Raw genomic sequence first — 14519 nt, 5'->3', positions numbered from 1 at the left:
GTCATTCACGCATCCCCCCTCCGTGCTCTCTCTCTCTGGCAAATAAATAAATAAAATCTTCTTTAAAAAGTATAAAAATTGATTTGAATAAGCCAACTAGAAAAAATATGTATGAACCCATCTGGGAAGGTTGAATACGAGGGAATATTAGATAATGTTAATGAATTACTAATAAATTTTTAAGTATGATAGTGATATTACACTATGTCAGAGAAAAGTGTTCTTAACTTTGGAAATAATATACTCAATATTAAAAAAAAAAAAGAAGAAGGAACACATGTCTTAAAATCAACCACATCCTTCCTTTATGGATAAGGAAGTTGATGACAGGAGAGAGAAATTATTGTTCCAAAATCATACATTAAATATCAGAACTATGACTAGAAACAGTAACTCTTCATTCTAATCAAGGGCTCTTTCATATGACTTCACAGTATATTCAAATTCTCTCAAATAATTCAGAATGTCTATCATAAAGATTTTCCCTCTATTACACACGTGTGCACTCACACACACATACAATCTAAGGTTAGGAGTGAGTCCCTTTAATAAAATTTAAGATAGAAAGGGTCATATTAAGACTAAAATTTCACATTTTGTTGCTAATGTGCATTATCTGAAATATCTTTGCCCTTTGCTTTATTATCATGGAAAGTAGGTCTGAGTCTGACATTTAAGCATTAAAAACAGTTCTTTTTTCACTCTTTTCCCAAAACCTCTTGCCTATGAGTGTTTTATGCTGTAATATTAAAGATGAGCTAAACCAGGTTAAGGGGATTGAAAGTAAGAAGCTAAATTACCTGTCTTTAGCCTACTAATTTACAAGTCTCTTAGAAACAGAACCCTTTAACCATAGTGAAATATATAGTCTCTTCATTCAGAATATTTCTTCATAAGTAAAAACTAATGAGCCAATTGTCATGAAAACCACTTTACATCTTTCTGCCTGTTATAAGCCAATTATATAACTATATGACTGACTGATGATTTATCTTATCTATACTTAGCTAATATTTCCTATTTTATAGGAATTCAGATACACTTTTCCTCTTCTCTAATAAACCCTACCAATGGTGATGTTCAAATTAGCTCTCAAAAATAAAATTACAATTTTAAGTATTAAGTAACTGTGAAAAATGTATTAATGTATTAATAAGATTTTTATATATTCAACCATATGTTGAATTAAATAATACCAACTACTGTTTAAGGAAAACAAACAAACATACAAACCCTGAACTGAGAGAACTAATTTCTAAAGTAAATGATCTTTAACTAACTGATGGGCTTCATTCGTTTGGGTATGTTACGGATAGGGAAGCTTTAGTAAGTAATGAGAAGACATAGCTTTTCATTTCTTTTGTTGTAAAAAAATGCAGAGGTAAGCACAATAAAATACAAGGTGAGTGTTGTCTCTGACTTTGTGCATTTAAGCCATTTATTAAATTAAGTAGCCATTTTATGATCAAAGTAATTATACATATATCTAATGCAACATAAAAAAGTAGGCAAAACCAATTTCTTTTGCTAAAATAGACTGTAATTGTTACTTTCCATGTGCTTTGATTTACTTTCACTGCTAAAAATTAAGACTTCAAAAGAAATGCTTTTAGAACACAAAACTATAATAGTCATTTTAATATTTATTGTCTTTTCTGATACTCACATTGCATATGCAGTTCTTACTAACAAAATATCCTTATTATTTACACAAGCATGGTATGTGTATCTATATATTTATTTTATATATATAATATATTTAAAATATTTAAGATATTATATATTTATATATTTAAATAAACATATATTTATATTTATTATATATATACATATATATTTAATTTTGTGAATTCCATTCACAATGTGAATCAAATTCTGCCTTTTTTTTTTTTTTTTTGAGAGAGAGAGAGAGCACGTGCACATGCATGTGTGCTGGGTAGAAGGGCAGGGCAGAGGGGTAGGGAGAGAGAATCCTAAGCAGTCTCCATGCTCACTGGGGGGACCAATGCAGGGCTTGATCTCATGACCCTGAGATCATGACCAGAGCAAATTAGGAGTCCAACACTTTGCCTACTGAGCCACCCAGGCACCCCTCTGTTTTTACTGTAACCTTTTAAGAAGAAAAACATCACTGACTTTTTTCTAATTATTCTACAGGTAATATGTGAGAAATAAACACAATTTTTTTCCACTTGCCCAGAAAAAAACATCTTTTTCTGCCTTAGAGGTACATCACTGTCTTCAGCATGTATTTCTAAAATCAGTGTTTTGGGGGCAATGTGATTCGCCAGTGGAGTCACAGGAATTGACCTGATAAAATAAAATTTATAAAATTGAAAAATATCTGATAAAAATTGTTTAGGGGAACATTTTCATAGTCACTGTATATGGGGCAACTGAGCCTGTAGTCCCAAATTGGGGGAATAAGGCAGCTTCTACTTCAGAGCCTTTCATATTAAAGAAGCAAATCTTTTCCTTTCCTTGCTTTTCCTCCTTTCTATTTCTTTTTCTTTCCTGCTTTCTTCCTATCTTCTTGTGATTCTTTCTACCTGTCTATGTTTTCCTTCCCTCTCTCCCTTCATCTTTGGGTTCCATTTCTTTTCTCCTTTTTTTCCCTTTCCTTTCTTTCTTTATCCTTCTTGCTCTCTCTCTCTCTTTTTTTTTTCCTCTCTCAACTCTAGCCACAACATGGCACTCCATGACACCAATCTCAAGAATAACTCTTTTAAGTCATCTAACGAATAAGACAGAGTCCTGGGCTGGTGGTAGCGTAGTTATCACCTGGAAAGTGTCATGAAGGAACAGTTGAGGATTCTGAAAATGCATGCATCTTTATTTGAGTGGTGGGCACCCAGCTGTATATCTATGTAAAAAAAATCACAGACTGAGCTGCGCCCTTCAAATCAGGTAAGTCTAAGCACTTTATTGTATGTACATTTGACATCCTATTGTATGTACATTTTACATCCAAGACAAATTAAAAAAAAACAGTGCAGTGCACAGAGCTAGGACTTTACCTATAATGGGGTGAAGGATAACCACTGGCAGCACAATTCAGGATGATTTCAGATTTTGATAAATCCAAAGGAAAAATAACATCATGTGGCTCCTGGGTAAAAACAGGACGACTCAAGAGACCAGCACCTGAAAAGAGAAGAGTGAACACCATGTGAAAACATTTGATCCTGGTTTGAATCCAACTCTGTATTCGATATCAAGACAATATACATTTTTTTAACTTTTATTTTGAAACAACCTCAAATACATAGAAAATTGTAAGAATAGTACAAAGAAATACTTTTTTCTGAACCATTTAGAATAATTTTGCAAACCAATGCCACATCATCCCAAAAAACTTTTGTATTTTCTAAAAAGGACATTCTTGTACATAACCACAGTAAAACCATCAAATTAAAAAAAATTGAGCCCCATTTCACCATTTTTCTAATGAAATCTTTTATAGCAAAAAGGATCCAGTCGAGAATCACAGTTTTCATTTAACTGTATCTTTTTCGTCTTCTTCAGTGTGGGACAGTTCCATAATCTTTCCTTGATTTTTTTGCTTTGACATCACCGAAGATTACATAGCCTGAATTTGGTAAAGTTTCACTCACTCTGGCTTGTCTGTGCAGTCAGCTACCAAAGACAGTGGACCTGGTAGGAGCTGTATGTTGAGGGTACAGGTAATAAAAGGGTCTATAAAGACTTTAAAAAAAAACAATAATAAAACCAGTGAAAATTGGCTCTTCTTTTAAAAAACTATCACCTTGAAGAACAAATATTTGCAGCCAGGCAAAATAAATCATTTTGTTAGCTTTATTTTCAATTATAAGTTCAGTTTAGTCCATAAATAACCTAGAAGTGAAGACAGGTTTTAATTCTAGCCTAGTCAGTTATCACTACATAATGGTGGACAATTTACTTAACTCTCGGCTGTAAAATAGCAATATTTAGTCTTATGTGTTTGTATTGTTGTAAAAGCTAGTTGAGAAAGAATGGACTGAAGATGCAATGCAGACTCTTTTCACTTCAACAGCTAATGAAATGGGCAAGAAATTAAAATGCAAATAAACAACAAGTAAACAACAGAAATGAACAATGTCTGAAGAAGAAAAGGCACAAATCCCAAAGCCATTGACTTTCATTGAAACAAAGATGCAAACAACACAACAGTAGTGCAGTAAGAAGAGTTTGCCCTGCCCACAGAAGTGAATTTTTGAGTCCCTAATCTCATCCTCACCTCCAGTGAGATTTACTGGTGAGATGACAAAACGCTGAGAACTCTCATAACAACCTCTAGTTCTGGAATTAAGCACATTTATATAATGTATTTTAATTTTTATAATCATATGTAATGTATTTTAATCTTTTTCCTCTTCACCCAGAAGAGGAGTGACAGAGCTTATGGTGAGCAGAGAGTGAAACAGGGAAGTGTGAATAGTAAAGCTGACTGTATTGTACAGACTAATAGTTTCATACCTGAACACTCACTTGGTAAAACTTCTCCAGCTCTAATAAACAATGTATCTCCCCAGGGAAGTATACCCATGACTCCTCCACCAATAATGTTGCTACACACCACTTATAAATACATAAACAAACAAACGAAACCCTTAAAATAGAAGTACCTAAGTCTTCTAATAAACATTGAACTTCCCTCAATCCCATCGTTCCCTCAAGTTACAAAATGTGGGTATTCTTGATGTATCCAGCTTCCAAACTGGAGCTAATAAGAGGGAGAAAAAAAAAAAGGTCCCCAATATGATGAGACGAAAGCTAAGAAATATCCCTCTCTAAAGTGATACGTGAATTGTCTGTACACATTTCCTCAAGTTTGAGTAAATGAAAAGAAAGGGAAGAGTAACTATGCAAATATATTGCAGTAATAAAAGTGAAAAATATAGTATGCCAAAGATAGACGGAATACCAATCTAGGAAATTTCTCAAAATTATTTCATGCTGTAGAGTAAGAAAATGAATTCAGAGTAAGCTAACATAACTCAAAGGCAATGAAAATACAAACAATAGAGTCAGATAAATCAGGAGGTTGCAAATGTAAGGATACAAATTGCAAACCAAAGAGCATCACTAAAGAACTAAGTAATCAATTAGAATAGGTAAGAAACAAAAACAGACACTCACTGAAGTCAAATTACTGACATAAAGGACATTTTGAGGTAACTGTAATTAATGAATTTGAAAAAGCACAGATAAAAAGCAACTGAAAAATAGTCAATGAACAAGAAAGATAAAGATGAACAAACATAAAATCTTTGATGTCATTGAGATAGAGAATAAAACAAGCTTACCAGCAGCAGATACTATAAAGAAAATTTCCCATATATTTAAAGAATATACCATGTTTTAGGGACATTTAAGAGAAAGCACTTAATACCAAGACATGTGTTAGTTAAGTGATCTTTAATGAAAAGCTTAACAAGACCAGGTTGAAAGAGAGGATCAACTAAAAGAGTGAAAGAAAATATTAAATTAATCTAGATTTTAAGATGGTAGCCTTCTATACCAGAAGACAGTGGGCAAGAAAGTCTACAATATTCTGAATAAAAGGGTGACGTCACTATTATCATCCCCCATATATCTTCCAGGTATAATGGCATTCAACATTCTTTATCATAAAAAAAGAAACCTTCAGGGGACTGTAACATAAATGACTATTCTTAAAGAAATGACTTAACAATGAAATCCATCCAATTAAAAATGAACCAATATATAAATCTCAAGAAAGGAGGAATAGGAGGCATTTTGAATATATATAAATATAAAACCAGTACTTAAAACCCATGTTATTTTTAGTTATAGAACAGAATATGAAAGCTATAAACTTGGATAATGTAAATATAATAATATATTTAGAAAAATGAAGGGTCATAACAGATAGAAATGTGTGAGCGCTAAGGTGCCTGGATAGCTCAGTTGGTTAAGCATCTAACTTTTGATTTCAGCTCAGGTCATCATTTCAGCGTCCTGGAATTAAACCCTGAGTCTGGCTCTTCACTCAGCATGGAGTCTGCCAGAGAATTTCTCTCTCCCTCTCCACCTGCCCCTCCCCCTTTCTCTATCTCTCTCATTCTGCTTCTAAAATAAATAAATCTTCAAAAAAATGTGAGTGCTAATGTCATCTTTTATAGCAAAGAGTTAAATGATAAAAATACATATATAAGTATATACAATTTTTAAAAGCATAAACACTATAACCATTTAGTATTATTTAGTACATTTTAGAGAAATCTTTTAGAAAAATACAAATATATATATATATACATATATCTTTGTTGACTGAAATAATTTATTAGAAGTTCAAAATTCTCTACATTTTTATTTTTACTTTTACTTTATTCTCTTCATTTTACTTTATTTTTACTTTTGATAAACTAAAATTTAATTCTCATGTTAAAAGTAGTATCTATGGTATGATTGCATTTTTATAAAAGTGTTTTTCTATGCATTTATCTATCTACATATTAATCTATATTCTCTGTATTTAGATGCACAAAAAGATTGCTATAAATTTTATCAAATGTTAGTAATTTTTATTTTGGGGGAGAGTTTTATTTAGGATAAAGGTTTTCATTTTGCTTGCATAATTTTTCATAGTTTGAATATTTAAAGTGAACATGGAATACACCAAAGAAAATACAGTTGACTCTTTTTTTTTTTTCCATTTTATTTATTTTTTCAGTGTAACAGTATTCATTCTTTTTGCACAACACCCAGTGCTCCATGCAAAACGTGCCCTCCCCATTACCCACTACCTGTTCCCCCAACCTCCCACCCCTGATCCTTCAAAACCCTCAGGTTGTTTTTCAGAGTCCATAGTCTCTTATGGTTCGCCTCCCCTCCCCAATGTCCATAGCCCGCTCCCCCTCTCCCAATCCCACCTCCCCCCAGCAACCCCCAGTTTGTTTTGTGAGATTAAGAGTCATTTATGGTTTGTCTCCCTCCCAATCCCATCTTGTTTCATTTATTCTTCTCCTATCCCCCTACCCCGCCATGTTGCTTCTCCATGTCCTCATATCAGGGAGATCATATGATAGTTGTCTTTCTCCGATTGACTTATTTCACTAAGCATGATACGCTCTAGTTCCATCCACGTCGTCGCAAATGGCAAGATTTCATTTCTTTTGATGGCTGCATAGTATTCCATTGTGTATATATACCACATCTTCTTGATCCATTCATCTGTTGATGGACATCTAGGTTCTTTCCATAGTCTGGCTATTGTAGACATTGCTGCTATAAACATTCGGGTACACGTGCCCCTTCGGATCACTATGTTTGTATCTTTAGGGTAAATACTCAGTAGTGCAATTGCTGGGTCATAGGGTAGTTCTATTTTCAACATTTTGAGGAACCTCCATGCTGTTTTCCAGAGTGGTTGCACCAGCTTGCATTCCCACCAACAGTGGAGGAGGGTTCCCCTTTCTCCACATCCTCTCCAGCATCTGTCATTTCCTGACTTGTTCATTTTAGCCATTCTGACTGGTGTGAGGTGATATCTCATTGTGGTTTTGATTTGTATTTCCCTGATGCCGAGTGACGTGGAGCACTTTTTCATGTGTCTGTTGGCCATCTGGATGTCTTCTTTGCAGAAATGTCTGTTCATGTCCTCTGCCCATTTCTTGATTGGATTGTTTGTTCTTTGGGTGTTGAGTTTGCTAAGTTCCTTATAGATTTTGGATACAAGCAATCTACACATTTAATGCAATCCCTATCAAAATACCATCCATTTTTTTCAAAGAAATGGAACAAATAATCCTAAAATTTATATGGAACCAGAAAAGACCTCGAATAGCCAAAGGAATATTGAAGAACAAAGCCAAAGTTGGTGGCATCACAATTCCGGACTTCAAGCTCTATTACAAAGCTGTCATCATCAAGACAGCATGGTACTGGCACAAAAACAGACACATAGATCAGTGGAACAGAATAGAGAGCCCAGAAATCGACCCTCAACTCTATGGCCAACTCATCTTCGACAAAGCAGGAAAGAATGTCCAATGGAAAAAAGACAGCCTCTTCAATAAATGGTGCTGGGAAAATTGGACAGCCACATGCAGAAAAATGAAATTGGACCACTTCCTTACACCACACACGAAAATAGACTCCAAATGGATGAAGGACCTCAATGTGAGAAAGGAATCCATCAAAATCCTTGAGGAGAACGCAGGCAGCAACCTCTTCGACCTCAGCCACAGCAACATCTTCCTAGGAACAACGGCAAAGGCAAGGGAAGCAAGGGCAAAAATGAACTATTGGGATTTCATCAAGATCAAAAGCTTTTGCACAGCAAAGGAAACAGTTAACAAAACCAAAAGACAGCTGACAGAATGGGAGAAGATATTTGCAAACGACATATCAGATAAAGGGCTAGTATCCAAAATCTACAGTTGACTCTTGAACAAGAGTTTCAATTGTGTCGTCTACTTACATGCAGGTTATTTATTGTACATATTGTAAATGTATTTTCTGTTTCTTATAATTTTTCTTAATAACTTTTTTAAATTAAACATTTTTTTGAAATTTATTTATTTGAGAGAGAGAAAGAGAGAGCACAAGTGGGATGAGGGGCAGAGGGAGAAGCAGACTCCTTTCCAAGCAAGGACCCCAGTGTAGGACTTGATCCCAGGCCTCTAGGGTAGTGACCTGAGTCCAAGGTAGATGCTTAACCAAGTGAGCCACCCAGGCACCCTAATACCATTTTATTGTCCCTAGCTTACTTTATTGTAAGAATATAGTATTTAACACATAACAGACAAAATACATGTTAACCAACTGTTTATGTTATCAGCAGGTCTTCTGGGCAACAGTAGGCAGTTGCCCAGTTAAGTTTTGGGGAATCAAAGTTACACATGAATTTTTAAGTGCATAGAGGGTCGGCAACCCTAACAGCCATAGTGTCCAAAGATCAACTGTAACAGATTTTCTTTTTAAATGAAGGAAAGAAACTGAAAACAAATAAGTTGAGGTGGTAATCTAATTTTTAACGGCAGAATATAAATGGCCTTTCTGTTCTTTTTGTAGAAATTTCCAAACACCCTCCTCCCCCGCAAAAGGAAACCTGCCTAAAATAATGCATATTAATTAACCACCTAGCAGAGTGCCATGCACAAAAGAGGCAGACAAGAAATTTTCGTTTATTTACCTTCCTTTACTTTCACTCCAAGGTAAGCACTGTTCAAACTTCATATAATCAAAATTTGGCGTATAACTTGACTTAATAATACCTTATATTTGGGATAGTGATTTGTGATTTTCAAAGGACCTTTATACATACCAATTAACAAACTAAATCCCTGTGGTACCCTTTGAAGGACACATTTTCATTCCCATTTGGTAGATTAAGAATTTACAACTAATAAAACAAGGCATTTTGTAACAAACTGGTTTATTTTGGAAGACACAAAGCTTGCCGTAGTGAATTATCATCACTTGGTATCTTATTTATTCATTTATATTTGCTATGATCAATATTTTAAGAGCTTGAGTTCATACCAGTGAAAAGTCTAGCTTGTCAACTAATTGGTCTCTTTTAGTAAATTTTCAGGTTTTTTTTTTTTCCCAAGACTGTAATGGAATGGTTAAATAATAGCATACTTTTGTTGCTTTGTTTATACTGACAGAAAGCAAAGACAACACTGATTTTCTATATAAGAACAATTAAAACTTTGACAATATGATATCAAAACCAAGAAATCAAAATGTTTTTTCAAATACTTTAAGAAGGTACTAGAGGTTAGGAAGAGTGTTGACAATAATTAAATAATTGTATTGATAATACCTACTATTATAAAATCACCTGTGATTATAAAGCTACTCTAAAATTGCTTTACTTGACAGTAAAGCAAGAACTCTGCAATAAAGGTACACTGAAAAATAATACCTTTATTTTTTAATTTTTATTTTAAAATTAAAATTTAATTTAATTTATTTAAATTTAAATTTAAAAATTTAATTTTCATTTAATTTTTAATTTTAATTTTTATACTTTAATGGTAATTAAAAGAAAATCATACAGTTGTTGAAAATTACCATAAGTTTCCATCCCAGTTTTCTTCCTCTTTCATCTTCCGTGGAATTAAAACATGTATATTCTGTGATCTAATACTAGATTGAACCTACCAGTGTCGAAAGTTCATTGTTATCCCCTTGAATATTAAGAACATTTGATTGTATCCAAGGCAGTCACATTCTTGCATTTGTGAACAGTTCCATGAAACTGTTCATGGAAAATCAGCTCTTAACCCATGCTATAAGTCATGTCATCTTTCATAGCAAAAAGTCAATTTTTTTTTATAGTAAAAAGTCCTGTTTGATTTACTTTACCTTTGTGGCCATGAGTGAATATTACCTGCTGGGCTGCTGTGTTTCTCTCTCTGGTAACAAGCAAATACTAAGACATGGTAGTCATGGATTGTTACTTAAATAGAGATGAAGCATTCAGGAATATTAGAGCAATCCATTTTCTATAAAACTCGTGAAGAGTTACAGAACACTAGTCTATATAGACAGACTGAGACAGACAGAAAGACAAGCAGTAGAATGATGGAGAGAAAGAATAACTGAAGAAAGAGTGGCTTTATTCTCTGAGATTTTTAATCTATCGTTCCAGTTTTTGGTGAGACCAGCCTTTGGGTTCTATTAACCATCAACTCTACTAATTTCTGTTTTTGAAAAGAGATTTTAGGAATACAGATTCAAAACAATAAACAATAGAACGAAATCACTGTTGTGCTGCTTCTCCTCTCTCTAGGACTATGAAAGCATAAACAACATGGGTAGTCAACTATTTGTTTTCAGAAGTCATTAAGGGCAAATTCAAGCACATGAGAAGCCTCCTATCTAAAAGAACACAGAATTTTAAAAAAAATGTATTATCCATGGTTTTACTTAAAACTCATTGTTTGGACTTGGGGAAATTTCAGATTTCACAGAGGGGCAAGAATATATATCTCCAAGGTCACACCCAGTTAGAAAGTTTCTGGAATTTTTGTGTCACTATCTTATCCCTCCCAATATAGCTCACTATCCAGGCTCCTGGCACTCCCTAGATGTCTTCTACTACATAAGTTTGATTTCTAAAATCATTTTTGGGGCACCTAGTGGGCTCTATCAGTTAAGTGCTGACTCTTGATTTTGGCTCTGGTCATGATCTCAAGGTCGTGAGATTGAGCCCCATGAAGGGGCTATATGAGATTCTCTCCCTCTCCTTCTGCCTCTCTCACCTGCTAGTACATGGGTGTCCCCCCTTCTCTCAAATAAACAAATAAATAAAATCTTAAAAAATTTTTTCAATTCACTAAAAATAGAACAACACAAAAAATAAGTAAAGTTTGATGATATGTTACCTGGTTTTACCAAAGAGGAAACAAATACCAGGGCATGTAACCAACATGACTGCACAGGGCTCACGCTTAGAAGGGCCCTGCATTTCTGGTTTAATGTTCTGAAGCACAGCCTTAACAGTCTTAATACTGTTAGTCGTAAGTTTGAGCTTTGTAAGTGAAGCCTGATGAATCTGGTGAGCACTGAGTGCTTGGTGCCTTGGCTAACACCTGGTGCCTCCCACCACCACCAAGTTTGCCTCTCCAGAACCCTATATTTTCAGAATGCCCCATGCCCTGCAAATTATGTAGTTGGTCCTGACTAAGCATATAGAAGTTCAATGACTTGTTCAAAATCACACTGCTAGTGAAATTCCAGAACTAGCACTCAAACTCAAATCCAGGTTTGACTCAAAGTCCAGGGTTGCACATACTACAATATAAGCACTTAAAGTATGAGTTCTGCATACTTTCAGGACTAACGAGGCTCTGTCCTCTCTGGCTTTGTTTTCTTTCCAAGCCTTCTTGATAGTTTCCAAACCACACTCTTAATTCTGTTTAACCTAACTTAGACTACAGTCAATTATGTCTTCTCAGAAATTTAGGTTCAGAAGGAGAAAACATTAAAGACTGCTCAGAAATTTGGTGTTTTTCAAAAGGAAGGAAAAAAGAAAGGTCATTTTATAGCTAAGAAATACATATTATTCACACTTGCAGATGTTCATTTTCAAGAGTCTTTGTGGCTTACAGGTTTAGGTGTCCAGTAAACAGATATACTGTTGTGGCTGTATAGTGAGGGCTGGGTTAGAGAAACTGAGTTTTGGAAACATTGGCCTTTAAATTCTAATGAAAAGAGAATTTTGCTCTAATAATGGTTTGATGGTAATCACTCTACAAATATATTTTAAATTGGTTCAAAAGTAGGTTCCCATGTTCATTGCAGCACTGGCCAAGACATGGAAACAACCTAAGTGTCCATCAGTGAATCAACAGATAAAAAAATTGGTATATACATAGATGGAATATTATTCAGCCATAAAGAAGGAAATACTGTAGTTTGTGACAATATGGCTAAACCTTAAGATCATTATGCTAGGTGAAATAAGCCAGACAGAGAAAGACAAATGCTGTATGATCTCACTTATATGTGGACTCTTAAAGGACTGAATTCATAAAAACAGAAAATGTGGGAGAAAAGGGTGGAGGTGGGGAGGAGTTGAGAGAGCATGGAAATAGATGAAGGCTGTCAAAGCGAACAATTTCCTGCTATAAGATAAATAAGTTTTGGGGATAAAATATCTAGCATGATGGCTATAGTTAGTAAGAGTATATTATAGGGGTACCTGGGTGGTTCAGTCAGTTGGGTGTCTGCCTTTGGCTCGGGTCATGATCCCAGGTCCTGGATTCCTTGCTCAGCTTTGGGTTCCCTGCTCAGCAGGGAGCCTGCTTCTCCCTCTCCTCCTCACTAGTGCTCTCTCTTGCTACCTCTGTTGCTTTCTCTGTGTCTCTCTCTCTCAAACAAATAAATAAAATCTTAAAACAAAAACAAGAGTATATTGCATATTTGAAAATTGCTAAGAGAATAGATCTTAAAAATTCTCAACACAAAGAGAAAAAAACTGTTACTATGTGAGGTGATGAGCGTGCTTACTAAATTTATGTAGTAATCATTTTACAATATATATTCATACATCAAATCATTACATCATAAACCTTAAACTTACACAATGTTATATATCAATTATATCTCAATAAGTTGGAAAAAAAGGCAGAGTTTCAAAATAGTTTTAAATTCAAACCTTAACTAGAATCAAGCCATACTTTGAAACTGGCATTCATTTTACAACCTGGATAATCAGTGAGCCCCTATTCAAGCAAACATCAAAAATGAGGAGGAGGAGTTTAGTATCTACCTGACAGTGGCCATACTTGATATTCTTTCCTGCAACAGACATTTGGGAAGACAGTTTTTAACTGAGAAAATACTTTGAACGTAACAGAATCATTCTGGTTATTTTTACATCAGACACTCTAAGCAGAAAAAACTAATGGTATACACTCGGTATACAATGTGTATACATGCACACCTACAGTATTTGGTCCTATCAGACGTTTATAGTGACCTAGTGATTAGAAGGCTGAGCATTAAACCTGTCTGGGAAGTATATGACACATCAGAAGTGGTACACAGATCATAAAGTAAATCATAGTAGTGTGCATTACCATACATTTTACATTTTGTTGATCTCTGCAGTTTAAAACCAAACCAAACACAATTATACATCATTATTTATATATTGCCAGTAGACAGTAATAAAAGGTAACATAAATAAGTTCAACGAAGTTTTATTAGCTCTAATCATTTCCTGAAACTTCTTCAGGTGCTGATAATATAAAAATAAATAAATAAATTGCACTCAAGGAGCTTATAATCAAATAAGGGCAAATGGGGAATGTAGTAAGTGCCAGCGATAAAGATGAACTTGTACATGAATTATCTTACTTTATCCTCACAAGAACTCTGACATGTAAATTCTAATATCACCAATTTATGTGTAAAGAAATCGAGGTTTAGAGAATTAGGTAATTTGTTCAATACTGAACAGTTAGAGAGTGGTAGTATCCAATTCTGAATCTAGGCAATCCGACTCCAGAACACACACGCCAAGTCACTGTGATATATAGTCCAAGAAGGGAAGCAGACATGAAAACAAATAACTGACTAGAAATATTACAGGATAAGTGTTATATCAAAAGCATAATTATACTTTTAAGGAAGTGCAAAGAGGAAGTGATTAATTCTGCCTAGAGGTTAAGAAAGACTGACAAAAAAGGAATTATTTGAGCTATGTATAAGACAATTAGAATGAGAATGCCTTTGAAAGGGAAAGGTGTAGAAAGGAAATTCTAAGACTAGCTTAAATAAAGATATGAAAGTATTTGTCCCTCAGAAAAAAATATAACTAGTATCGAAGGTAGGAGAATAACAAGATATAGACATGGAATGGTATATTTAGAATATTTTGAAGGCCCTTAAATGACATTACAGAGGTTTGAACTGGATGTGTTAACAGCTAGAAAACATGGAAGTGTTTTCAGTTTTAAGCAGGTATATGACATGCTTAGATTAATGATTAACTGGAGGAAGGACAGGGGAAGAGAACCATGAGTCAGGGA

The 14519-nt window shown here is 34.4% G+C and overlaps 1 protein-coding gene across 1 annotated transcript in view; it reads right to left on the bottom strand.

The window, feature by feature from the left end:
- Window positions 1–14519, bottom strand: part of CNTN6 (contactin 6) — a 287198-nt gene that overhangs the window by 183558 nt on the left and 89121 nt on the right. The window contains 1 exon segment of the mRNA XM_045991202.1: window positions 3018–3144. Within this exon segment, the coding sequence (XP_045847158.1) occupies window positions 3018–3144 (127 nt within the window).

This window comes from Meles meles, chromosome 20, assembly GCF_922984935.1.
Source record: "Meles meles chromosome 20, mMelMel3.1 paternal haplotype, whole genome shotgun sequence".
NCBI lineage: Eukaryota > Metazoa > Chordata > Mammalia > Carnivora > Mustelidae > Meles > Meles meles.
Note: the sequence above shows the minus strand (reverse complement) of the source record. Positions and strands in the feature narration are given on the sequence as shown.